Consider the following 27,857-nt stretch of genomic DNA (forward strand, 5'->3'; position numbering starts at 1 on the left):
GATTTGAATTCTTTACACGTATCGAATAAATAAAATATATCAAACCCTCCAGCTGCTGAAGCCATATTTTACTGAAAAATACCTTTATTTTCCACAAAATTATAAATTCTTACCATTACAATGCAAAAATTATTTACTATTACAATAACAATGATCAGATTAATAACTCTTGCAAATAACAATGAAATCATATAAAAAAGACGAAATGTATCATTAATCCTCAAGAAATCTCTAATTAATTGAAAGAAATCTCTATAACTTCTAATTACTTTGACACCCTTCAGTTCCAGTAGTACACTCTTTTCAATATGCAGAAACCCTCTAGAAGAAAAATAAACCTTTATTTCTGAAAATGTATATGTCAGTAACCTCAACCCTGCGGTGATGACACTGCCTTTCGGGGGGACACGGTGCGGTACAAGGATGTCACCAATCGGCTAGTCGCAGCACCAACATTTACGATTAATAGGCACAGCACTTGGCACAGGCAGCATGTTCGTTGATATGCTCTCAGTACAACAACGGGCATGCTGACTGCGTCAAATGCTGTCTTCTTATCAATCGGAAGTGCTGGTGATGCGACCAACCGATTTGCGACGTCCTTATAGCGCATCGTGTATCCCTGAAAGGTAGTGCCATCACCGTTGGATGGAGATTAACGACATATATTTGTTTCGAAATAAAGATTTTTTTAGCTTCTAGATGGTTTCAATGTGAGCATGATTAAATACATCACTAGAGTGTCAAAATAATCCATTCATAATACAAAAAATTCTATAATATACTCATTTCATTAATTCATTCATGAATAAAAAAATCAACTATCCACAATATGGTCATATATACAAGTACATCACATGAAGTATCTACACTCATTCTAAAAATTTCTACTATCCATATACTCATCTAAATCTAAAAGAAAATTACACCTACATATGCAATCTAGCTAGCTAAATGTCCAAGAAATGAGCTAGCTACACATTTTCTCTATTTCTAAAGTATGAAATGAGCTATACAAGCCAAGGAAGAAGAGAAAAACAAGCCCCAAACCTTTAGAGCAGATGGATGGACGGGGAATCAAAGATCTTCACAAATGTGGTGAAGAAATGAGCAAGAACTCCTCTATCCCGAGCCAAGAACAGCAAGAAAACAAGTGAACTGAATGGCTCGGGCGGGGCAGAGGGAAGGGGATAAGGGGCCCAAGGCCTTTTGTCCCGGTTGGAGGCACCAACCGGGACAAAAGGGGGGACTTTTGTCCCGGTTGGTGGTTCCAACCGGGACAAAAGGCTACGCGGGCCTTTTGTCCCGGTTGGTGTCTCCAACCGGGACAAAAGGCCCCCGTCCCCCGCTGGCCCGGCTAGCCGTTGGACCCGGGACAAAAGCCACCTATTGTCCCGGGCCCAAAGGCTGCCGGGACAAATGACCAGGAACAAAGGCCTGTTTTGTAGTAGTGAGTACTATTTTGCCAAAAGTGTAGAGTTATAGACCATTTCCTGAAACATATGACTACCTAGAGAAACAAGCTTCTAATAATGTATATACTGGGCTTCCAAGTTACAGAATTAATAAGCAAAATTTCCCATTTTTATTTGCTAAACCGGCACGACCCTGCCAATTTCATGGATAGTGTATCCTGAAGATGAATTAATTCATTTTTTCCGGCAGGGAAGTGTTTTCGTGCAGTAGTAAATAGTAATGTAGTATAGTAAGATCTACAAGTATATATCACCTCAAGATGTACAAGTGAATGCATTAATTCATCATCACTGGTTCATATATTACAAATCACCAAGTCCCAGCAGCTAGCAGCGGTTCTCCTAATCAACAAGTCCTCCATTAACAAAGGATAGGATGGATCTTCCCACACCCTCTCACTCATCACAAAATGATACCACGGACGGATTCACATCCATCGTCTCCAGCGTATGATAGCCGAGACCGAGATCACAGTTAACTCAAGGCTTGGATCGATGGACGGAGCTAGCAATGGCGGCGGGCGGGCGGGCTTAAGAGGATCCTGCTCCGAACGTGTCGAAGATGGTGGTGTGCAGCGGGTCACTGAGGTGGGTGGCCCAGTTGTTGAGCGGGCCCTTGCCGGTGGCGGCGGCCTGCACGGCGAAGCCGAGGAAGGCGACCATGGCGAGGCGCGCGTGCTTGATCTCCGCCAGCTGCAGCCGCTCCTTCTTCTCCGGGTCGGCCGACAGGCCGAGCGGGTCGAAGTAGGAGCCCCCCGGGTAGAGCCTCTTCTCCGGGTCCAGCTCCGCGTTGCGCTGGAACTCGATGTACCCGATCACCAGCACCTCGATCCAGATGAGCGTCGAGATGGAGAAGGGCAGCGGCTGCCCCAGGTAGGACGACCCGTCCACCAGCTCCACCTGCCATCATCATCAGCGTTCATCAATAATTCTTGCACATCATACTAGTATTATATTAGTATGCGGCCGGCATGGGATTACTAATGAAAGCAAATGCGCATGTACCTTGCCGGCGTCCTGCCAGGTGACGCCGGTGAGCCACTCGACGGAGAGGGCGCCGAGGGTGGCGAGCATGGCCCAGCGGCCGTGGATGAGCTCGCACTCGCGGAACCGCTGGAGGCCGAAGACCTCGCTGTAGGGCTGGAGCGGGGTGGACTTGACCTCCGAGGACTCGAACCGGGTGCCGATGATGCCGCCGGCCTCGTTCTTGGCCAGGTTCTGGTCCAGCGAGTCCAGGTCGAACTGCAGATACTCCACCGGCTTGCCGAGCCCGAACGGGTCGAACCCGTAGTCGCCGACCAGCGACCCGTCGAGGTAGTCGGGCGCCACCGCGCCGGGGAACCACAGCGGCCGGTCGGAGATGGTCGACGTCTTGGCCGCCTTCTTCGGGGCCGCCGGCTTCTTGCCGAACCCGAACCGGGCCATGATGCGCCCGTTCTGCGGCGCCGGGTCCGCCAGGCGGGTGCCCAGGAATGTGCTCGCCGCGGCGGCCACCGACGAGGCCATGGCTGCTCCTCCTTGCTGTCCTTGCTGGTGTGCTCAGGTCCGGTGGGTGGTGTGCGTGTGGCGGGGGGAGACGGCTCGTCACGGGGTACAAATAAGAAATTCCGGTGTTATCCCCGCGTGGCAGATCGGACGGCCGTCGAGCGGATGTGATCTATTTGACGGCCGCGATGGGCGCTGCCTTATCCGGGCCTTATCTGCATGGTCCAATGCTGGCGAAGGGCCTTGGGACACGTGGAGGGCCGTGATTGGGAGGAGGGCGCTTCGAGCGCCTCTGATTTGTGGTCTTCGGAGTGCCTGGGGCTGGGAAATATCGGCCAAAATAATCTTGGTTTTGGAACCCAAAATCAAAATGGGTGTGAGGCTCTGTTTCCTAGCTCTAGTTCAGTCCAATTTTATTTAAGTTGTTTGTTCTGTCCAACCAGCCAAGTGAAAATGCTGCAGTTTTCTCACACGCGTGGATCCAGCACAAAATATGGTCGAATACCTTGTACTTCTCCACCTAAGATATTTTCCAGTTCACGGAGCCCGGTACACAGAAATTCAGATAAACAACACATCAACTGATCATCACAATATACTAGTGAACACACACAGCCTCGAGTTATCGCCACCGAGATACAAAAAGAGGAAAGCTATATTTCTCAGCTTATGAGTAACATTGATCCCCACATACCTCTTCATATACTTTCGACCAAGCGAAGAGAATGAATACATTTGAAGACACATGAGATAAATACAAAATATCTGTCCAATAGTAAGAATAATCTGCATCCTTTTGTACGGCAGAATGCTACACCACACGACGAGCAGCCAAAGATGTCTCTGTGGTGAAAGGATTGATATTTCTCGATACAGTCCAGATGTTACTGTTAATTCTGTTATCCGTGGTGACCCTCCTCTGCGAAAGGCTGACCTAATGCCTCATGGAATAAAGGTTTCCATCAAATTTCGTAACAGCTTCGTTCGGCTTTGGAGCTTCTGATCTTTCTTCTCTCTTCTTCTTTTCCCTGCCAATATAGTTAAGTTGGGTGAGTTTTCTGTCACTGGAATGACAGTCCAAAACAGTAAACGTATGGGCAAGGTGGACAGTGCAAAAGGGTGGAGAGCATATAAACCAAGCAACTCACAGTCCTTACTAAAAGAGGAGCGATTCAAGTGGCCCAAAAGGGTAAAATTCAATGATGAGGTTATATATCTCACATTTAACTCACAACAGAAACTCCTTGAATAGCTTAGTGGTATCATTTAATGAATATGTCCAACTTAAATGACATGTAAAGTGACAAAACATTAATGTATTACTGGGATATGGTATTTACCTATCGATGTATTCCTTGAGAAGTTCCTTAGCTTGAACCAACTTCGAGAGTATATTGCGGTAAACATCGAGGTCCCTATCCACACTTCTTTTATTGACGTTTAATGCAGCGCAAAGCTATCAAGCGAGAAATGAAGTCAGTGCTCGCTGGAAATATTAGCGATGTAACAGGGAATAAGTGCATACAATTCTGATATCAACACCAAGCACCACCTAAACTGCTCAAATGCTTAGCTGAAACATTTGTTACACATTACAAAAAAATGACTTTATCAGCATGTGCTACACTGCATTGCATGTGCAAAAATGGTAACTTACAATTGAAGGGCAATCTATCATAGGCCCAAGCACCAGCTAACAACATTTATGAACAAAAAACTGTAAATACAGTTAGTGACAAGGCTACCCGATTGTACTAGGTAGAAGAGCACACCATTAAAATCAGAGGTGTCTTGTCAAGGTCAAATGAAGTTTGTAGAAGGAAGCCTAACTTTGATGATTCTGCTTATAGAATTATCTGAATAGGTCCTAGTCTCCTAGAGGATGCTAAATGCTACCTAGCAGACTTACCTTGAACCCTAATTGTTATTTTCTACTTTTTTAGAAACATCATAGAACACGGATCGATTCCAAACTGACTCGCACGCCTTAACAATTAGCATATTTGCAATCCCTTGGAGAACAATATTGAACAGGCCAGTATAAAAAAGAAAAATATGTAAAGACAATAAGATCTCACAAATGACTGCAGTTATAAGTGGTTCAATGTTTTCTTGTAATGAACACTGCATGGATCCTAAAGCAGTTGTGAATATTGAATATAAAATTCAGATCAGAAGATGAATTGACTTAGGCAAAACTGTGTGCACTTTAGCCACAAATAAGACAAATAAAAAGTGAGTCCTTTCCATAAAAATCTCTTGGTAAAGAAGCTTATAGGTAAATAGGAAGCATAATTGAGAGCACAAGCAACAACTAACGAGAAATGCACAAAAGAAATCAATAATGGCAGGAACAACCTTGTCTAGAACTGTTGGCTCCGTTGCATTTGCAAGCTCAAGCAAACGGAACAAGCCAACTGCAAAGAACCGACTGTAGCTGAAGTTTCCCGTACCCTTGGCCCTTTCTGATATGTCTTTCAGAATGGCCTCTATTTCTCCATCTCTGGAGAAGTCAACTAACGAGTTACCATTCTGAGAACGTGCCCACTCTTCCATCTTTTGTGCATCAGCTCTGTACAGCAGACAAAAGAACATTTATTTGGATTGTTCAAAATAGAAATGTTACTATCTGAGGAAAGAGACTTTATGGATGCCAAGTTGCCAACTAGTGCCCCAAAATGCTTAAGTTGTTATTGATGCCAAGAAAGATAGTATCTAGTGATCCAAAAAAAACATTGTAAACATTTAACTACTGTACCTCAGAAATATAAAGGAGGTAAAGCAAATATGCTGGTAAAATCCTTCTCAAAGAAAAAAAAATCCAGATTTTGCAAAAAAGTTGAAGAGTAAAATACGTTTCATGCACAATTAATGGATTAGAATAACAACAATTATCCTTAAAAGAATAAGCGCATGTTTCAATGTTACAGTATTCAAAAATATCTTTTAAGAATGTATTATGATATAGCACAGTTTATGATTGCTACAGTACTAACATGGCTACAAAGCCAGATATGTGGGCTATGAGATGTACCTGTATTGATCAGGATCTTCATTTAACGCTGTTATATATGCCTTGAAGATGGAATCCCGGTCCTCGTTGCTGGGGTACCCTTCCATGAGCTGATCGTAGACAGTAACAAAACCAAGAGCAAACACAGGATCGTACTGATAGGTTCTTTTGTATCTCATCAGATGTTGCTGAATCAAAAGTTCTTGTAGGACTGTACTGTAAATGCTTGGGATAGGGCGTTTGTATGACTTAAGGAAGTTCAGCTTTGTTTCTGCAACAGTAGGTGGGACATCTGCACAAGATTATAAATAAATTAGAAGGTGCACAAATAATTTCTGTACTATGCTGGCCCTGTCTAGTTCGCGAAAATGTTTGGGTTTTGACACTGTAACACTTTCGTTGTTATTTGACAATGTATGTCCAATTATTGACTAATTAGGCTTAAAAGATTCGTCTAGTGCTAATCAGTTAGACCGTGTAATTAGTTATTTTTTTCAACTAAATTTAATGTTCTATGCATGTGTCCAAAAATTCGATGTGACGGGTACTGTAGAAAATTTTTTGGGAACTAAACAGGGCCTTACACAAACAAGATGTTCTGCATCGGATCCAATAAGTTTTAGTGGGAATATATTGAACAGTGTGTGAGTTACCATGGTCCAGTAGAAAATACTTGATAAGTGATTTTAAGTGATTTACAATTTGTTTGAAAGTAGACATGACAAGTTGTTTGTTAATTTTTTTCTCGAACCAACAATAGGACTGCGCGTCATTATATTAAGAAGGATTAAGGATTGGTCTTACAAAATATAGGATTGGGCTTGTTATTGCATTGATCTCATTCTACACTGTATGCTAAAAGTCTATACTCTATAAATTAACTGCTCATGATTATATTCTACACGACAAAACTTCTTTGGGTGAAGAGTTGGATAGAGCTATGGATGCATAGAGCTAGAATAAAAAAAAAACTAGAATTTATTGCCAACAAAAGCCACACCAGCTCACTGCAGGGAGCAAGACGACCACCACAGAAGAATCTGAGTTAACATCGGTGAAGGAGGCACCACGGCTGGCAAGGCCAGGAATTGCACATTGGTGGGTGAATTTGGGATGAGGAGGAAGTTTCTTGCGGTGAATCGCACAGATTGGATAGTGATTGATTCGGATTCGCTAGCTTGAGATAGCGCTGCAGCTACAACCCCGACAGGACCCACAGAGATAGCTCACCGCCCGCCGTGGCCACACACCGCACCACCGAGCGCGAGGACCGCCGAGCCCTCGCGCTGAGCACGACGGTACCGGAGACGGCCGCCGCCGTGGACGACAGCCTCCACTCGGAGGCTCCGCGCAGCGCCGCGAAGGGAAGCGACGATATGGCCGCCATGGAGCACCCCTTTGGTCCTACAGCCGGTCGTTTCGCCGGACGCGGCGGCGGCTGGTCGGCGCCGCCGACGAGGGCAAAATGGTAAATGCAGGGGAGCGAGTGCGAGGAAAGGCTATTGTTCGTCTGGGTAGCGCGAGGGATGGGATCTTTCTTATCCGCTGCGCAGGTTCGTCGGCCACTATTACGTTGCCACGTGGCATGACATTCTTTTGATAGGAGATTTAATTTGTTTTTGATACTTTTTAAGGTTTTTTGGGCAATTTTTATGGGTACGAGAGGTTGGATTTGCTTGCGGCTTTGCAATTAGGATCTGGAATCTAGTGGACTGATGGCTTTGGTTTAGACTTTAGCAGCTAAATGTTTCCTGAAATGTTTGGTCCCTGTTACTTTCTCTTAGTGGTGTGTACGCAACAAAAACATATGAAAACATTTTCTGAATAATTTGAATGTTTGTATAAGTTGATGCTGTGTATTTTTTTTTACGAGATAATGTTCCTTCAATTCTAGGGCAAACGAGGTCTCATATCATAGAGCAACAAAGAACATGTATATGTGTGTTTGATAGCTAAATATTCGTGTAGCAAATATGCTTCTTTTAACCTTTGTATATCTCTAACTCTAGCAAAAGCTGCAAACATTGCAGATATGTTTCTTCCTTGAAAGCTAATGTGAATTTGAAGTATCCTCTTCAATTAAGAAAAGCAGTAGTATAATTTCCTGTTGAGTGCGTAGCATAGATGTGAGCAAAAAATCACAGGAGGCTTATCCACCTGTATAACCTTTAGCTCTGATTTTATTAGATCTTAGTCCCTATAATAAATACTTTTTTAACCATCAATACTCATCCCTACTATAGTATGATAAATCCACAACACTTTACGTAAAAGGTTTTCCATAGCCATGTAGTAAGCATGGTAACAATAGCAACTTCTAAAATCTAAGTAGTGGTTATTTTTTAAGCGGATAGAAGTTCAATTAACTACTATTCTAGCCAATCATTTGGTGATGCTATTTCGAGCATTACTCTCACCGAAGCTATGGAATTGTTGTCCCAATAATGACCTTTTCTGGTCTCAATTGTAAAGAATAGCAATAATTAGTGTAAAATTAATAGAATATACTTAACAAATAAATGTGGTCCGGAGGTTAAGGGCATAAATTGTTAAAAAAATATTTATTATCCATACAAATCACAAAAGCTTGTGAAACTCAATGGAATATTTAAACGCAAATTGTAGCTTGAGTTTAATTTATTGATGCCTCTGTTATCCAAACTCTTTAGTTGATGGTTGCTTTCCTCTTTAAGCAATAATAGAATTTTGACTTTTCCAATTGCACGTGTTGTATTTTCTCTTTTAAAGATAGTGTCTTCTTTCCCTCTCATACTTTTTCTCCTTCCAAGTGACATGTTTCTTTTCCTTTAGACATCTTACATAAAGGTGCATAAACAATTAACATTATGTTTTGCATTTTCATTTACATGCAGAGGTGTTGTTCTTTGAAGAAGAGACCTGATTCATACTTTTTAATATGTATAATGCACAGATGTTCCACAAGATAAGTAAAAGTATAAACTTAACAATTCTATTATAAGATAACAAAAACAATAACCACCTAATAATGAAAAATTATTGCTAGCTTATACACTAGCATTATAATATTGATCGTGTGATAGTTTATTACCCGTTATTAACCGTAGTTTATTTCCATTTAAACCTATTACCGGTTGTATCAATCACTTTAACACCGTATGCATTTGGCCACCACATCTCGCCACAATGCACCACAACTAGAGGTGCCAAAGGGTCTCAAATTTTATACAACTTAGATAATATAAGAATCGGGCTCTAAAAAGATCGAACTCTTATCTTATATAATTTTAAATTAAAAGTATATAAGGATCAAGCTGGGTTATGAAGAGAGCACTAGGACCATAATACGTTACCACCTCTAACCAGTGGTGGAGCCACCAGTATGGCGAGCCGTGACGGCCGCCATACCTGGGGGGCCAAATGTATCATCCGACACTAGTTCTTACGAGGGGTCTGTCACCATAAAAATAGAGGTTTGTTCGGCTGAAAACTAGAGGAAAACGAAGATAAAACGTCTAGAGCATCCCCAACAAATTACCAATTTCTCTCCCTAATACTAAAAATATATTCTTTTGATAATGGGAGGTACTCCAACAGACTACCAATTTCATCGCCAATACCTTTTTTTTTGTGATCGCCATAACACACCTCCCTCTTACTCAAATGTAGGGGGATTCCTCCCTCCACACTATCTTTTATCCTTTTGAGTAATCTGCTACAGCACAGACTACCAACACGTAAAAAAATATTATTGGTAATGGAGAGAAAGAATATATAGAATGTGGGAGATAAGTAATCTGCTGCAAATAATTTTAGACTTTAGACTTTTGAATCGTCAGTCTATAACAAGCCTATTTTCCTAAAGTTGAACCATAAAAAATTAACGTACAAAGGTGTCATCACCCTCAGCTGCCTCTGCAGTTCTTCATTCTTTGCCGCTCCGTGCCTCCGCCATAAGTAGATTTTAATCATGGCTCCGCCACTGCATCTAACCTCAACTTATAAATCTAGATTTCAGCGGATGTTTTGATTTGCTACCACACATGTGGCACGACTCGGCCACGATACGGCAGTTCATTTTTTACACCAAAGACTAGCTAAAGTTTGGTGCCATAATTAATCTCAAAAAAAGTTTGGTGCCATCATTTTGGTGCAGATCTGCAGCAGCATATTTAGTTGAGCGATAAACAGATTCTAATTTCTAAAATTGGAAGAAAACCGATGTTGCCACATATATCTAGAACTGTGAGGCAACACTACAACCTCAGGCCCTCAGCTCTATCTAAGGTTGTCCAAGTAAGCTGCTTACTGCAAAGAAAATTTTAGTGCGGTCATGGTGCACTACCGTAGATGCTGCCGCTCCTACACCGGCCACCATCGCCGGGGAAGAATTGACAAAAGCAAGCTGCAATCTACAATTGGACAGGAACATGTCTGCTTTCAGAGTTTCACTGCTGTCACCTCCTTCCTAGTTCCTCCGGCGGTGCATAGAAAAACAGTAGGATCCATCACGGGCCCATGATTAGCTTCACTGTAGCAGCAGCAGCATAAAGCCGCAGTCCACAGGCCATCATATAAAAGTCAACCGGAAAAAGACGCGATAAAAGGGGCGAGATCAAGGATGCAGAACGCACTGTAGCGAAAGCTGGAGGTGAACGTTGAAAGAAAAGGAGATCACTTTAGAAGACTGGGGAGCGTGAGCGCAGCCAGCCCGGACCACACAAGCCTCACCGCACCTGGCGTGGTAACTGGTAACTTGCCTCATGGCGATCTCCGGCGAGGAGAGGCACGCGCCCGCTGGAGGCGACTCCGGCGGCGGGAAGCTCTGGAACCTCTGCCGTATGCCCTTCCGGCAGGCGGGCGGGGCGCCGGCGCCGGCGACACCGCAGTCGTCCTCGTCCGGGATCCACCACTCCGCTGGCCGGTACGGCCACGAGGCGCCCGTCGCTGGGGACGGAGGCGCGCAGGGGGCGTCGGCGGGATCGATCTCGTCCGTGGCCAAGTCGCTGCTGCCTGCCCGCCGCCGCCTCAGGCTCGATCCGGCCAATAAGCTCTACTTCCCATGTGAGGACTTGAGAAATTAAAGCTCTTTTAACTCCTGCTTGTTTAATTATGGGATCTCCTCTCGAGTAGTCTGGGGAAGGAAAGTTGCCATTTTTGCCCGATCTGCTTAGGTCGCATGCCTAAAACCCTTTGATTCCGCCATGTTTTTCTGCAATTCTTTATTAGTTTTGCGCGATCTTAGCTATTCCGAAGTTACTGTGGAGGAAGTGGGATCTTGTAGGCCGATTTGGCGTGCTTGATCCTTGGAATGTGTTCGTTGGGGTTTGGTTTTGGTGGGCGACTGGGATAATACCCTGGCTCCATTTCCACCAGGTTTTCTTGATCTTGGTGTAGATTGTACTGGTTATATCATCAATCTATGAGTTCGATAAATCTTAGTGGACACGTAGAAGTTCCAGCAGGGAGTACATTGGTGAATTTTAGTACAAGATTCTGAAACTGAACTTCAAGTAGGATGGTGTCCATAGCATTAATTATGTTGCCACCTCAGATTTTTTTTAGCTGATTTGGCACTATATTAAATAAGAGAGAGAGAGAGGGATGAGATCATGAGAGGAAGAAATCGGGTCTCATGCAAGGCCTGTTTTGGATCTCATAAGGGGTTGTAAGAATCTGGATAGTGGATAAGGATTATAATCTGGATTCTGCCCCTAATAAATTACGTTATCCCTTTCTCGCCCCCCTCACTCATTCTCCAAATAATCTCCACATAGTAGGGTTGATTGATCGAGGAAGATAATTGGATTCTTATAGTCTGGGTGGTTGGATTCTTATAATCCACACAAGAATCTGGGGGGGGGGGGGGGGGGGGTCGATCTCTGAGCAATGGTGTCTTCATAATAGGTGGGGAAGATTGGTGAGTGGTGGATAGGAGGGATAAGATTGAGTGAAATAATTAATTTCTTGGCCTATGGATAGACATGGTGCATTGGAAACAAAATGGTGTCCATGTGACATGGCAAGGTATGGAAACTACTTGCTGGTGTCTCACTGGGAATGCCCTAAGATTAGCATGTGTATAGCTTTAATGTCATATGTTGGTGTGATAAAATGTCTGTTTGCAGCAGTTGCTTGGTATCTAGCACTTGGGCGATAGAATTCCTACCCTGGTAGATGGGGGGAATGAGATTATGATCTACTTTATTTGCAATTTTTTTTGGGCTGATTGTTGATGCTATGATGCACAAGTTTGCTGCAGCTGAACATTTAAATGATACATAATTATTGTGCTGTGGTAGAACTTTACCTATTGTGCAAATTTTGTGCAACTTTCTGGTGATCTTAGAATACTCTTAGATCTGTTAGCATAATTTTTTATTATCGTTTTGCGACATTCTGTTACATGAATAAGGCAGTTATTGTAGGTTGCAATGTTCAGAAAATTGTATTACCGGTTAACAGATCAGCAAACAATCAAATATGGCATGAAGGTTAAAGCCTAGTTTTCTGGGGTTCACAGAAACTCGAAATGAACTCCAGCAAATTATCAACTCTTTGAATGCCAAGTATCTTGTTACTATATTGAAGCTGAAATGCTGCCTAGGACTAGAATCCTTGTCAGAATCAGATAGTTACTATTCAATGGACAAGAAAAACTGTGATCCCGTCCTAGTTTCATTTGTGTTGTAGTTCTACCAGGTTTCTGCAGCCCTCGCTCTGGTCCAAGGTGAGGTGCTGTTTGCAATTGGACCAACCCCTTTCTCCTCTTACTAGTTAATACAAAGATACGCAGCTCTCCTTCATGTTCGAGGAAAAAAAATGGACAAGAAAAATGCTTGATTGGCTAAATCATTCCCAGTCTTGATTTGCGTTCAGCTTAATAGTTAATACTTGCATAATCAGTTGTGTTCTTATGTTCTAATGAGTAACAGCACCAACAAACAAGAAGGAAGTTTCCATTCAATCTCATGTTTATTTAACATTTGCTATTTTGTGAAGACAAACTATTAGCTAATGACATTCCCATCTTTGCCTTGTATAGATGAACCAGGAAAGCAGGTCAAAAGTGCAATTAGGATAAAGAATACAAGCAAGTCTCATGTAGCATTTAAGGTTTGTATGTCATATCTCATTGCACAAGTCTATTCTAACATAGTATGTGTTGAATTAGCAGTGTATACACTAGTTTTGTTGGTAATGATTCATTTTTCTGTCTGTTAACTGACATTGAAATCACTAGTTTCAAACAACTGCACCCAAGAGTTGCTTCATGCGCCCTCCTGGAGCTGTCCTCGCCCCCGGGGAGACTGTTATAGCAACTGGTAATACTGCTATGACTTGGATCTGTACTTGAATAACAACAAGGTTTCCAGTGTTCTGTTTTTGTGCTTATCTTTTCATTTTCCTAACTTTCCAGTTTTTAAGTTTGTGGAGCACCCAGAGAATAATGAGAATATTCTACAGAAGTGCAAGGTCAAATTCAAGATTTTGAGCTTGAAGGTGAAGGGACAAATGGAATATGCACCAGAACTGGTTAGTAGCTTTTCCTGCGTTCTTGTTTGATTTCTTCCAAAATCATGGCTGGTTAAAGAGGTGGGAGAGTATGGTAACTGTAGAGGTGAGTGCCTTACCGCCTTAGTCATATGTGATGGCCTAGGTGGGAGGTCACGTGGTGGATCTCCTCTAAGGCTAAGAAAAAACTCCCAGAGATGATACTGTTCGTGTTGAAAAGGAAGTTTATGAGGTGGCAAGAGAGTTGACACATTGTTGGCAGACACCATGTGTAGGATGAGCTGGGCAAGGAGTCTTATTTCGAGCTTGTGGCTAAAGTAAGCCCACTAAGTTGGGTATTTAATTTATCGGGTGTCTGGTTTTGGGGACCTCCTCACCTAGGGTGGATTTGTCCTTTATGTGTATGATTTTGGCACCATTCTTATTGCATTAGACTGATTTTGGTAGGGTGACACCATTCTTGTTGCATTAGGCTTAAAAAGCTTATAAATGTTACATGCTGTGAAGGACTAGCTCATTTTATTCCCCAAACTGAACAAGCAAGATACATTCCGAGTTAGGATTAATTTACTGACCATTCTATTCCTGCAAACCAAACACCCAATAAGTTAGTTATGCAATTTAGTGATTAAGGACTGTTAGGGTGGATTATAAGGGTTGTTAAGGTTGGTTAGTGGTTGCCACATAATGAGAATTTATGGCATCTGCCTGTAATTTGATTGTAGAGAGTATTTGGGCTGAACCGTTACACGCTCGCAAGGTCCATATCACCCCCTTACCGTTAGTTTGTGTAATATATTACATGATATAAAGCAAAATCACATGTGCTCATTTTCTAGAGCCTTTTTCATGTGTACAGGGGAACTGAGAATTTTTGAGTGTTTATTTCTTCTTACTTACAATGCCATCTTTTCCTCGTAGGTTGATCCATGTCTTAGCTTTGCTGTCCAGTAAATTAAATTCTTTACTCTATGTTTCCAAACAATGTCTCAGTACTGTATTATTTTTGTAATACAAGGCATAGGCCGCGTTTAGTTCGCGAAAAGTTGGGTGAAAAGTCACTGTAGCACGTTTCGTTGTTACTTGACAAATAATGTCCAATCATGAACTAATTTGGCTTAAAATATTCATCTCGTGCTAATCAGTTAGACTGTGTAATTAGTTATTTTTTTCAACTACATTTAATGCTTCATGCATGTGTCCGCCAAGAGCTGTCGCAGCCAGGACGCCTCCGCCACGCCGTTAGCGACAGCCCGGTACTCCGCCTCGGCACTGGAGCGGGAGACAACCGGCTGCCGCTTGGACGACCAGGAGACCAGGTTGCCGCCCAGGAAGACGGCGTAGCCGGAGGTGGAGCGACGAGTGTCCGGGCAGCCAGCCCAGTCAGCGTCGGTGTAGACCACCAGCTCAGTAGAGGACGAGCGGTGAAGTACCAGGCCGAGGTCCACAGTGCCACGGACGTACCGGAGGAGACGCTTCAGCGCAGCAAGGTGTGACTCCCGGGGATCATGCATGTGGAGACAGACCTGCTGAACAGCGTAGGTGAGGTCCGGCCTGGTGAAGGTGAGGTACTGCAAAGCGCCGGCCAGACTCCGGTAGGCTGTAGGGTCAGCCACCGGATCACCCAGATCAGCAGATAGCTTCGCCTGAGTGTCTACTGGAGTGGAGCAGGGCTTGCAATCAGTCATCCCAGCCCGCTCCAGAATATCGAGGGCGTACTGCCGCTGGTGCAGAAGGAGACCAGACGGGCGAGGCTCAACAGTGACACCCAAGAAGTGGTGGAGCTGACCAAGATCCTTCATAGCGAACTCCTGCTGCAGAGAGGAGATGACACTCTGAAGCAACTGCTGACTGGAAGCTGTGAGCACAATGTCATCGACATATAGCAGCAGATATGTCGTCTCATCCCCACGGTGGTAGATGAAGAGAGACGTGTCAGACTTGGCCTCGGTGAACCCCAGTGTCAGCAAGAACATGGCGAACCGAGAGTACCAAGCCCGTGGAGCCTGCTTCAGTCCATATAGAGACTTGTTGAGCCGGCAGACCATATCCGGACGACTCGAGTCCACAAATCCCGCAGGCTGAGAGCAGTAAACAGTCTCTGACAAGGTGCCGTGAAGAAATGCATTCTTCACGTCCAGCTGGTGCACAGGCCAAGTGCGCGAGAGCGCAAGCGAGAGAACCGTGCGCACCGTAGCGGGCTTCACGACCGGGCTGAAAGTCTCATCATAGTCCACACCAGGCCGCTGAGTGAACCCCCGGAGAACCCAGCGAGCCTTGTAGCGCTCCAGTGTGCCGTCAGCTCGACGCTTATGCGTCCAGATCCACTTGCCAGTCACCACATTGCAACCAGACGGACGCGGCATGAGGTCCCACGTCTGGTTGGCAAGAAGAGCCGCGTACTCTTTTTCCATCGCGCGACGCCAGTGAGGATCCGCCAAGGCTTCGCGGACAGATGAGGGTACCGGAGAGACCCGCGGCTCTCCCTCGGTAGCGGAGAGAGTCGCGGCCTGGGACGCCATCCGCCGAGTCACCATGGGATGGATATGCCGAGAATCCCGATGGACGACTGGCGGGTGGTACACCTCCGGCTCTGCTCGAGAGGAAGCCGGAGGAGGCGGCGGCGGCGACGGCTCCGGTGTCGGCGTCGCAGGAGCCTCCGGAGCGGGAGGCGGCGCCGGTGTCGACGCGGAACGGCGCTGGTACACCTGCACCGGCTCAGCGTACCGCCGCGGCGCCGAGGTCGGCGCCGAGCGACGCCGGTACACCTGCACCGGCTGAGCGTACCGCGCAGGGGCAGGGGAAGGCACCGGGGCCGCGCGTGGCGCGACCGCGGGTACCGGGGCCGCGTTTGGCGCAGCAGGGATCACCGGAAGTGGTGCCGGTGCGCCGGGAATACCTGCAGGAAAAGGACAGACAGGTAACGGTGGCTGGACCACCGGGTCAGTCGGAAACAGGGACGCCAGCTCGGGATCAGGAGAAGGTGTGGAAGATGTGGAGTAGGGGAAATCCGACTCGTCGAAGACAACGTGTCGGGAGATCAGAACGCGGCGAGAGGTGAGGTCAAAACATCGGTACCCCTTGTGGTCAGGGGAGTACCCAAGGAACACACAACGAGTCGAGCGGGGCGCCAGCTTGTGAGAAGCGGTGGCGGACGTGTTAGGGTAACACGCACACCCGAAGACCCGAAGGTGGTCGTAGCGAGGAGGGGTACCGAAAAGAGCGTGGTGTGGGGTGGGAGCAGGAGAAGCAGTGGACGGAAGACGGTTGAACAGTTAGGTGGCGGTGTGGAGGCTCTCAGCCCAGAAGCGCGGGGGAAGAGAAGCCTGGATCATAAGGGTGCGCACGACGTCGTTCGTCGTGCGAATCATCCGCTCAGCCTTGCCGTTCTGAGGAGAGGTATACGGACAAGACATACGCAGCTGAACACCCCGAGACAGGAAGAAAGTCCGGGAGGTAGAGTTATCGAACTCCCGCCCGTTGTCACACTGGACGGCCTTAACGGTGAGGCCGAACTGAGTGGACACCCAGGCAAAGAAGTGGAGGAGGGTAGAGAAAGTCTCAGACTTGGCGCGCAAAGGGAAAGTCCAAGAGTAATGAGAAAAATCATCAACAATGACCAGGTAATATTTATATCCAGACATGCTGAGAATAGGAGATGTCCACAGGTCACAGATGCTCTGATACCATAATGACGGGATGATTAGTCTATTCCTCCAACTCTAGATGGGTGGGTATATATAGATCCAATACATGTGCCTCTATACCATAGTCACAAAGTTTCTGGGTCGACCGGGTCGAGGAACGGGGTCGAGGGTCGAGGGTCGTCACTTTATAAAATTGTGGTACGAAGGGGGTATACCTCTATGGAACGATAAATTATTATGTGGAATGCGACTCTGATTCATCCGGGTCGATATCTTCGGGTCGATGCGTCTTTAAAAAGACAAAAACTATATATATATGTGCTACTAGTGAAGAAACTAATCTGCACAAGCATATAAGAAACATACAAAATAGTACATCTAGATCATACTACACGTACTCAGCTTATTATCTAACAAAAACCACATCAATCCTCTATCAATAACCTTCTTATCCCAATTAAATCTGCTAGCAATGGGGCTACGACTCCTCTCAAACCGGGACGCGATCCAACCTTGAATGGGACACTGACCCTCTTTGACCCCGACCCTTGAATCGGAACGGCGTTCCCGGGTCGTGGGACGAGGCATCGACCCCGAATTCTGTGACTATGCTCTATACACTTGGGCTCAATATACTCCAACACTTACACATCTGGCCCATTCTGCATTTGGTGTTTTGAGTTGAATGGAACATGAGACAATTTATGCTTCTTGTCCGTGATACAATACATGATATTATTGAGATTTGAGATGCATATGCTATAGGTTTCCAGAAACTCTGAAACTTGTGAAGAGGCTCATGGCCTTGTGGCTACTGGCTAGTTCAGTTGTGTTCTGTGGATCATGTTCCTGCAAAGTGTAATCTGTAGTATGTCTTGTATTTTGACCAAGATGTGTTCATGTCCTTGTGAGGGTTGTTGTGAAGTATTAGTGGATTGCCCACCTCTTTCCAACAGCTTAAGTTTTTGGGTTCATCTGGTTGGTGCATGAAACCTAACATGGTATCAAAGCCAGAGGTCTCGAGTTCGAGTCTTGGTAGAGGCATCTTTTAACTCCTCCGCTCCCTTCTTTATTTCTACATTTGCGCCTTGTTTCGGCTGCATGTGAGTGGGAGTGTTATGAAGTATTAGTGAATTGTCCACCTCTTTCCAACAGCTTAAGCTTTTGGGTTCATCTGGTTGGTGCATGAAACCTAACAAGGGTGATGTGCATGGCTGAGTTTTATTGCTTTCTGTTTGGAAGAGTTTGTGTTTTTGGACCAGTGCTCCCTCTTCAATACAAAGATATGCAGCTCTCCTGCGTGTTCGAGAAAAAAGAAATCTGAACCTTCTTTTTGCTGTGTTTTTTGTTTATATCATGTGGATGCAACTTTCCCCCAATTATCAGTAACATCTTTTATGGACTCAGTAGTTCTTTCCTCTGTCTGGAAAACTAACCTTTTTTTATTGATGTAGTTTGATGAACAGAAGGATCAAGCTGTTGTTGAGAAGATCCTGAAGGTTGTTTTCTTGGATATAAACGGTCAAAGCCCTGTAAGCAAATGATAATAAGTATTTTGTAATTGTGATTCTTTTGATGGATACTAGAATTCTAATGATCTCACTCGTTCATTCTTTTTCAAAGCAACTGGAAAAGCTCAATAACCAATTAGCTGAGGCAGAAGCTGCACTTGAGGCACGGAAGAAACCTCCAGAAGAAAATGGCCCAAAAATTGTTGGTGAAGGGCTTGTCATTGATGAATGGGTACACCTCTCAGGCTCTCTCAGTGACATGAAATCTTCTGGCTCTGTCCGGTTCAATGCTAAAATCCATCATTACTTGTGTTTATTGCAGAAAGAGCGGAGGGAAAGATACCTCGCGCAACAGCAGGTTGAAGTAGTCGATTCGGTGTAAATTGTACCCTCTGCTGCTCCGCAACCTATGCACATGGCTTCGACAAGGCCTGTGACATTCTGTAAACTCTTAGGTTTTGCTGTAGTGTAGTGTATGTTGTAGTCTAGGGTTGTGCTTGCAGGATCAGTCCCAAAGGACAAGCTAACCTCCAGTGTTATCGGTACTTCTCATGTAATTGTGTTAACAAATGTGTTGGGTGCTAGTGCTGGATGCGTTTGTTTGTCGGAACAAAATAAAGCTTATAATTGTTGGCATCAGAACATGTTGGAGTGCCATGTTGGAATGGATATCTGCTTCCTGTTTATAATGGTTCGCTAGTGCTGTGCTGATTGGGGTGGCTGGATTGTTTCGGAAACTTAAAAACCTGTTGCAAATCGCCTTTTTCTTAGTCTATTTGTTTTGTTGATCTGTAATCTTAAATTTTAGGGTACCCTTTTTCATGATAATTGATTTGAGTACTACGAAACTGCTGTATCTACTTCTCAAGGGTGAGATCTGTTGTTGATAACATGGCTGGTATCAAATGCAGCTATTGCCATAGTAATTTAATCTGTAATCGGCCATGAACTTTTTGATTCCTAAGCCAGATTTCCTAGATTAAGTTACACTGCATCACATATAAAACCTACTGATGCAAGTGTTACAAATTACAATACAATAGTAATTACATGTAAATGTTGTATAGAGCTCGAAACTTAATATCCCTGGAACAGATGGTTCGAGATTAGAGGAAGAATCGTACGAGACATGGACCAGATCATTCGTTATTACAAGTTTTATCCAACGGTTGGACACCCACTGCTAGACATTAGCACTCGATTCATATAACTAAGAAAGAGAACAATCAAGCCTACGAGTGAACATAAATTTGTATTCTCTTGATGAAAAAAGTAAAAATAAACCATACTAGTTCATCCCTTTTGATAAATTCATCACCTATTTACATCCATGGAGATATGTTCAGAGGTACAGAATTAATAGCTTAATATCCATATGCTGTGAATACGCCACTGTGAATGGTAGTGATCAACCATTAGATCACCTAGGTTTCCAGAACAAGGATCAGACGTCCTTATGGATACACTAGTGCTCCATTGAACAACCCTGCATCTATTTTAACCGTTTGAATCACCACAAGTCACATAACACAATGGTTTGTCTCATGATGCAATAAAAAAACCACTTTGTACTTACAAATTTATTCGATTGTGACATGCACCTGTGCGCAAAATGTAGGACATGACCAGAAAGCTACAAATGATGATGTTCCACGACGAGATTCGCGAGATCTTGTATATGCATATAATATGAGCGATGGATCTCAGATAGTCTATCTATGCAATTATCTGCGACCTGTCACTTCAATCACTGCTATTTATTAGTGAGCCAACTAATCTTCTTATTAAATAATACTGTTCGTTTAAAAAGTGATGTAGTTTTATATTGACCCACTAGAACGGTGAGCGGCGTTGCAGCGCAGAAATAGTCTCGCAGTGAGGATAGTGTACGTACACACATATTTATCAGGCATACTGGCATAGGAGCATAAACAGGGTATATTATGTATGCGCATACATTAAGTCCTGGAGGTTTCAAATATGTTCATGTAGCTAAGTAGTGCCAGTTTGTTACACAGTTCACAAAGTCTGTGTACTGAAGAGCTTCAGATTTATTTTTTTCTTTCATTTTTTTAGATACCAATTAATCATATAAAAAACAGAGAAGGGTTAATGTTAGGATGTGAAGACAATTGAAAAAAGGAATGGGCAGAGGCATAGTCAAGAAAAACTACAATATTTATATCAATAGTCTGAAGTTCAATTTTTATTGTGCGCACTGGAAGGAAACTAGTGATTTGGTGGGCATTGTGGGGGCCGCAGGCTGAACTCCATGACAAGTTCCACGTTTGGGCTCTGATCCCCTTCCCCGTCGGCCCGATCTCCCCGCCGCGAGCAGCCAGGCGCCGCCTGGCCCTGTCCATCCGCTGCCTGGCTCTATCTATTCGCGGCCGCGACCGGCCCGCCTTTGCCTGGCCGTGGCCGCAGCCGCCTAATCCCTGCCTGTATCTGGCCGTGGCCTGGCGCCGCCTCTACTTGTCGTCGCCCAGGTTAGTCCCCAGCTACGGCCAGCGAGGTGCCACCCCCAGTCGGTCGGCATGTGTACAACTTGGTAAGAGAGAGGGAGCGGAGTTCGATGCGGATCGGATGTGGCAGCCGGAGGAGGAAGCTGCGGGAGAGGGGGGGCTGCTGAGCTCTACTCAAGTAGAGTCCATAGGAAGAGTATATGGAGATGGCCAGCGCGAGGAGAAACAGAGACGAGTCTCCAGGAGCTCGCGACATCGAGGCTCGTGATTGCTCTAGACAAACTTTCATGCCGCGCTTGTTCTCGCCAGGGGAAGAAAAAGACCGAGAAGAAGAAATGATTTGTAGCTTCTGTTAAAGGCGTTGATGATCCGGTCCAGCACAATGAGCAGGATTGCGTTGTGAGAAGGTATGGGATGACGTTGTTATGGCCTGTTACAAGAGGATAGGAAAATTTATTTACCTGCCAGATAACTTTTGACCTTCTCTAGAATCATCTAGGCCTTTCAGGAACCCAAGACTCAGACTACTCACTGCAATCACTTGCACCGATAGATTTCCATCCGATGGTTCACATTTGCAGGCTGATATCATGATGACGTGGCCAAATGTACGCTCGCTCCCGCGACCAGGATTCAGTCATTAAAGATTACTGACGGTTACCGGTAACGATTTACTGTGGCCTCAATCTGATGCTAATTTGCCCTGTAAATAACTCCGAGGGAGATTTTAAAGAAGTCGAACTGGATTGTCATGCCCGTTAGAGAGATAAGAGAGATCGTTGTTTCTCACTCGACTCATGATTCATAAGGATAACCATCAGGTCCTACCAGAGTATTATAGTGTTAGTGTGTATCTTAATGCAGTGTCAGAAGCAAGATACAAGCGAGCACATGCAGCAAGGAGGCTTGATTCCCGGCAACTTCTTCCTTCTTGCATGCATGTTCGTAGCGGATAATGCTCCAGATCAGAGAACCTATCCACACCAGTCTTAGCAGCGCATGAATTTCAGAAACCAAGCGATCAGCTAACTCTGATACCATAGCACTCTGCATTTCATTTCATCTGCCATTTCCGCAGGTGGTTGAATTTCAGAAACCAAGCGACCAGCTAGCTCTCAATTCAAATCCAAAGCCCACTGCATCTTGCTGCGTTGGAGTTGCAGGCGGGACTTGAAATTCAGCGATCAGTATGAGCCGACAGGGACGCGAGGCAACTGGATTGCTGGACGCGACGACTTACAAGGTGATGCGAGCCAAGCAAGCGACAGGTTCAGGCAAGATGATCTGGATGCTGCAGAAAAGACAAGCGCCAGTAACTGCTGCGCCCATCCGAATCATGAGCCGGAAGCCATACCATGGTCTCGAGGCCGGCCACGAGCTCCCGGTTTGGCGGAACCAATGGTCCGCCGCCCACCTGTTTCCCGAGCTGCCCGCCAAACCATTGGCCGCTGACGAGTTGACACTTGACACCGACGCACGCCACGCCAACACAAGTGTATATACATATAGCTCGCTCGAGCACAATCCTCCACGTACACTGACGACGTTCTTGAGGAGTTGCCCAAGTTTGAGCCACACAGCCGCAAAGGCAACAGCAGCAGTAGGACGGAGTGGTCGAGTGGATTCAGATTTCAGAACGCAGGACAGCTGACAGGGAGGATGAGGTTTGCGGTGGCGAACAAAGCGTACATGGCGGTGACGCTTGGCGCCGCCATCGAGCTCAAGGAGCAGGTGGCGAAGCCGTGCTCGTCCGCGGCGAAGCGGGGCGTCGTCGTGCCGGTGCTCGCGGCGCGGTCGTCGTCGGCAGGGGTCGGCGGCGGCGGCGAGGAGTCGCTGAGGGTGGTCATGTACCTCAGCTGCTGGGGGCCAAGCTAGGCTCCTGCAGCCGCGGAGTGGCAGGTTCCGCAGCTGCATGTACATGTTTCGATCGACAGCTACTTGCCGCGTGAGGTTGCTAGCTACTACTACTTGCTACTAGTGGCAGGAAGCATCTGCTTTCGTTCTCGCCGAGCTCCGAATCCAGGAATCATCGTGTTCTTGGTTAGATGCTCAAGGTTCAAGCTAGCAAAGCTACAATCGAGCTGCCCTGTACATTTGTTAAAATATATATTTGTAAATCTAGAGCGGTCCTCCTTTCTTTTCAGCTTGCACTTCTTTTATGCTGCTTTTCTCTTGTACAGACTTGGGCTCCGTTTGTTTGAGCTTCTGTGTAGTTTTTCGGCATGAAAAGTCAGCGACTCCAACAAACAGCGAATTTCTCATGCAGATTCCAGAAAATCAAAAGCTCAGAAAAACTAAGTTTATATATAAAATTGAAAACCTCTTTTTTTAGATTCCTGTAGCTTTTGAGTCTAGAAAACTAAAAGCATCATCTAAGAGCTGTTATTATCTTTCTAGAAGCAGAAAAGGTAGCAGCATCTTTTCAGGAAAAAAAAGCCTAAAAGCTACAGCTCAAATAAGCATGCTCTTGATGCATATGAGTTGGAGAAGAAAAAACAATAGGAGAATCAACCTTCTAACAGTCAGGAATCTTAAGATAATAAGTACTCTCTCCGTCTCGCAAAGACTGTTCGTTTAGCTTTCAAATTTAGTCCCACAAAAACTATTCGTTTAGATGGTAGTTAAGTCTATCTAATTAAAGTAATAAAAATATTAAAAAAATAATTGCATAGAGAAGGGCTGGGAGCCAATTAAATACTTAAGTAGATGTTACTAGTTTCAATAATTTGCAGTTTAAGTATCTAGAGAACCAAATAAACAACACGGTTCAATCACACTGCTACAGTTAATTAGGAATAATATGATCATTTCCACTACTGATAATATGTTGAAATTTTCTAAACAAATAGTATTTATGAGACAGGTATATATATTATCCAAGAGTACGACCAATTATCGGTGTCGACCATCACCATAATTTAGTCTGAATGCTGCAAAGTGCAAACAAAGTGACGGAGAGAAATGGACAAGAGTGTGCATGCAGCCGCGTCCAAAGCGACGACCGAAGGGTGCCCCACTGCCTGACGATGGAAAAGGATGAGTCACCACCTCGCCACGGGATAAGCCTCGACACCTGTGCTCGTCTCACTCAAGCTGGTACCAACCGATAAGGACATCATCTCGCGTCCTTGCACCCGGTTTCTCCCCCTTCTTCTCCCACGAGCCGGTAAGCCTCTTTTGTTTAAGTTTTTTCTAATCTCAAGCAGAAATTAAGGCGAGTGTGTCATTGTCTTTTTGTGTAGACCATAAGTTCTTAATCTTGTAAGTACTACTCATGCCTCAGCGTACATTCATAATGACATGAGCGATATTGTGTATATGAACTTGTTTAGCTACAAGCAAGGATATCTATAGATCAATGGGGGATCTAAGAATTGAAGTAGAGGAGTTGTTTCTCCTTCTTTCTCTCCATTTTCTTCTTCATCATCATCCATGGCTGAAAAATATTATGGGCCATGGGGTTGGGGGCTCCAGCCCCCTACCCCCATATTGGGTCCGCCCCTACCGTAAATGGATATTATTTTAAGCAATAAGATTTATGCTTTGGAAATATTTTCAAAAGTTTTTTTCCACTTAAGATTGAACAAGATGATATAAATTAAGGCAACTGTTATTATCTTGTGTCAAGAGTGTTGTATCAAAATTTTGCATCAAACCTTGTAACCAAACTTGGTACGAAAATGCTAAGAGCCTTTCTTCCATATTCACATGACGTTCATTGGTGCGCATCTGCTCAAAGGCATCAGCCCAATTTATTATGTTGAGTTGTCTATCATAAGAGTAGTTAGCATCGCTGTTGATAAACCTACCTAGTTTAGGAATGACCGGATGAATTCATGGCCTCATGGGCATCGTAGGAGAACTGAGTGAGAGTCCACGCTTGTCAAGAATCAATGCAAAGTTGTAGAACGGACATGGTTACAAACAGAAATCGAAGGAACAGTGGGTCCGGTCCGACAAGAGAATCCGGGCCTCAAGCAGACACAACAATCGAGTGTGTGCTAACTGGGGTGTCACATCAGCGTGACAGCAAAGCACTCCGATTATAAACGTAAGGAGAAGAGGAAAGGGGAACCACGTGACCTGACGTGACGCGCTGGGAGAAGAGATCACGCAGCTCTCGTGTCGTGAGAAGCACGCGAGAAACTCGGCAAAAGCGGCCGTGTCCTCATCATTGCCTGGCCCCGCCAGCAACCGAGCCAGGAAAAAAAGGAAAAGGAGACGCAGGAGCGGATAATTACCAAAACCACCCGTCCCCGAAAACCACCAGCCGCAATTACCGAAACCACCCCCACACCCGCTACAAATACCGCCCCCTCTCCCACCCTCCCCGCACCTCCCAGCTCCAGCGACCAGCAGTGGTGTAGCACAGGCAAAGCTTGCAAGCGCGAGGCGAGCTGCGAAGGCGAAGGACCCCCGTGGTTTCTGACGAGATGGCGGCGGCGCTCATGAGCCGGGTGTGGGCGGCGGCCACGGTGGCCGCCGTGCGGGCGCAGCGGGAGAGGGTGCCCGCCGCCGGGGCGCGGGACCGGCTGGCGGGGCTCGCCCCCCAGGCGGCCGCGCTGGCCTGGGCGCGGGCGGCGGCCGACGGCGGCCGCAGGCAGGCCGGCGCCGACGAGTCGCTCCGCAAGGCGATGTACCTCAGCTGCTGGGGCCCCTGCTGAGTGAGGATAAGCCTTGTGGCTTGTGGGGCCCTCGGCCCATATGGATTAGAATTAGATGCTCCAGGGCCGGACCTGGGGCCAGTCGATCAAGAACTAGCGAGATGCGTTGAACAGTCGGGATGTTTGGGGGTTTGGTGATTGGGATTAAAGAATCTCTTCTGGGGAATTCGTGGGATCAAAGCTGGGATGACACTGTAATGTGACTTGTACATATCCCTCCTGTAAATATCTATGGACTAATAACTAATTGTGGGGGAAATAATCAAAACTGTTCGGCTCCCTTTTCATTCGCAACTTCTACTCGGATGATCTCGATCGATCTGAGAGGTTCAGAGCACACGCCGTCAGAGTGCTGCGCGACAAGAGATCTCTGCCGGAGATGGTTCTTCTTTCAGTGGTTCGGGTGAAATTTACCCATGTCGAAACGATGGACGAGACCAGAGCTCGCGCCACAGTACACACCACCCCCTCCCGAGCTTTTATGAAGCTTGAATTGAGCCCTCTAGCCTGAAATTCGTCCACCGATCGGCACTAGGAAGTTCGCGATTACCCACCGCCCAAGTGCCCAAGTGTGGGATCGGAATGGCGACTAGAGAAGGAGTGAATAAGAATTTTCAAAAATAGCGAAAAAATCGACTCCAATCACTCATCATCCAGAATTAACCGCCATTGGTCCTCACCAAGCCACACCGGTTTCTGGGTTCAGACTTGACACAGAAGTCAGCCCTGCCGCGGATCTCTATTCCCCAGTCGCCAACCCCTCGTCTCCCCACAAGCAGCAGGAACTCCGCGATCGCTGCTGCGCCGTTCGTTACCCGGTCGCTTCTTCTTCGCGAACCGCGCGGCCCCGGAGCTCGACACGACCGCACCGGGGACGGGAGAGAGCGAGCGCGAGCGCGAGAGAGACGCGACAGAGGTCAGGCGACGGGCAGATGGAAGTATGAACTGTATGATTGGCTCAAACCGGACGAGGCCCACGGCTTGGCTGACGGGGGATTGGCTGGTTGGCCTGCCCTTCACGTGGCGTCACGTGACGCTGGGCCACCGCGGTCGCGCCCCCGGCGGGACGGGTGGCGGCGTGGCGCCACCGAGGCATGGGCGAGATGGGGCGGGCCCGCAGACGGCGCGCCGGTACCCCGGCGCTCGCCGGCACGCGTGCGCGCGGCCGCGCCGGTGCATGCACCAAGCCCCACCAAGCGTGCGCTGTTCTGTTGCCCCAGCTCCCGCATCCTGCGATCCGTCCGGGGAGCCGGAGTGGGAGCAAAGGGCGAGTGAGCAACTCGCTCGGCGGCTCGGCATCATCACGGCGTCGTTGGCGGCGGCGCCGTAGCGGCTCTCCTTATCTCCTACGTTCCTGGGCTGGCAGGAGTCGACGAGACCAACGTCGGCAACGACTCGAACCGCGTGCGTTGTTGATCCTGAGACGCCGCGTGCTCCCATTTTAGCCGTCGTAGAGAGAGTTGTACGAACAGACCACCATGCAGATGATGCGAAAAGCCGGGAGACTTGATAACAGCACCCAGACGTGTTCGGGGCCTCAAACAAACCTGACGGTGGGTTGGCTCGAATTAATCTGCCTGGGTGATCATGATTTTTACGGTAACAGAGTTAACACGATTCTCTGAACCTCCCAATCAGCAATAGCGACTGACAGCTGAGAGACTGCTGAAATGGTACTATCGTTGCTAAAGCTCCTATCAACAGGCTATAGCTTTCTTTCAAAAAAAAAAGGCTATAGCCAATGTGGTATTCGAAAACCTCCAACGCAACCACCCCGGCCATGGCCCATAAACGCTGGGAACTCCTATTACTCATTTCAGCAAGGCAAAACACCAGCCAAAACTTAAAGGACTCGTTTCATTTGTACCGATACCTTAAACAAGACTACAAAAGGAATTGTTGGTGTGGTATGATGACACTATCTGTTGCAGCACCTTCCCATACTGGACACACACGGCATCGCGGTAGGATTCAGGACGCCTCCAGGTCAACCTCTATCTGACTAGGTTTTTATTTTTTATTTTTTAAAAAAAGACGCCTCTATTTAACTGTAGAGGAGGGAACTTTGGAGCAGCATCACTCCCAACTCCCAAGATTTCAGAT

General features: G+C 46.1%; 4 protein-coding genes across 4 annotated transcripts; 2 read left to right on the forward strand and 2 right to left on the reverse strand.

The window, feature by feature from the left end:
• Positions 1-1,721: 1,721 nt before the first annotated feature.
• On the reverse strand, positions 1,722-3,140 carry LOC120691291 (chlorophyll a-b binding protein CP29.1, chloroplastic-like). Its single transcript, XM_039974337.1, has 2 exons — positions 2,481-3,140; positions 1,722-2,375 (listed from the first exon to the last, which is right to left on the reverse strand). Exons 1-2 carry the CDS (start codon positions 2,979-2,981, stop codon positions 2,007-2,009), a joined length of 870 nt encoding a protein of 289 aa, XP_039830271.1. The 5' UTR covers positions 2,982-3,140; the 3' UTR covers positions 1,722-2,006.
• Positions 3,141-3,520: 380 nt separating this feature from the next.
• Positions 3,521-7,492, reverse strand: LOC120691299 (protein THYLAKOID FORMATION1, chloroplastic-like). Its single transcript, XM_039974347.1, has 5 exons — positions 7,204-7,492; positions 5,995-6,265; positions 5,319-5,532; positions 4,301-4,416; positions 3,521-3,988 (listed from the first exon to the last, which is right to left on the reverse strand). Exons 1-5 carry the CDS (start codon positions 7,358-7,360, stop codon positions 3,895-3,897), a joined length of 852 nt encoding a protein of 283 aa, XP_039830281.1. The 5' UTR covers positions 7,361-7,492; the 3' UTR covers positions 3,521-3,894.
• Positions 7,493-10,521: 3,029 nt separating this feature from the next.
• Positions 10,522-19,314, forward strand: LOC120691308 (vesicle-associated protein 4-2-like). Its single transcript, XM_039974354.1, has 7 exons — positions 10,522-11,016; positions 12,998-13,068; positions 13,196-13,277; positions 13,373-13,488; positions 18,569-18,646; positions 18,738-18,857; positions 18,948-19,314. Exons 1-7 carry the CDS (start codon positions 10,716-10,718, stop codon positions 19,005-19,007), a joined length of 828 nt encoding a protein of 275 aa, XP_039830288.1. The 5' UTR covers positions 10,522-10,715; the 3' UTR covers positions 19,008-19,314.
• Positions 19,315-25,403: 6,089 nt separating this feature from the next.
• Positions 25,404-26,041, forward strand: LOC120691319. Its single transcript, XM_039974364.1, has one exon. It carries the CDS (start codon positions 25,524-25,526, stop codon positions 25,752-25,754), a length of 231 nt encoding a protein of 76 aa, XP_039830298.1. The 5' UTR covers positions 25,404-25,523; the 3' UTR covers positions 25,755-26,041.
• Positions 26,042-27,857: the final 1,816 nt, after the last annotated feature.

This window comes from Panicum virgatum, chromosome 2K, assembly GCF_016808335.1.
Source record: "Panicum virgatum strain AP13 chromosome 2K, P.virgatum_v5, whole genome shotgun sequence".
Taxonomy (NCBI): domain Eukaryota; kingdom Viridiplantae; phylum Streptophyta; class Magnoliopsida; order Poales; family Poaceae; genus Panicum; species Panicum virgatum.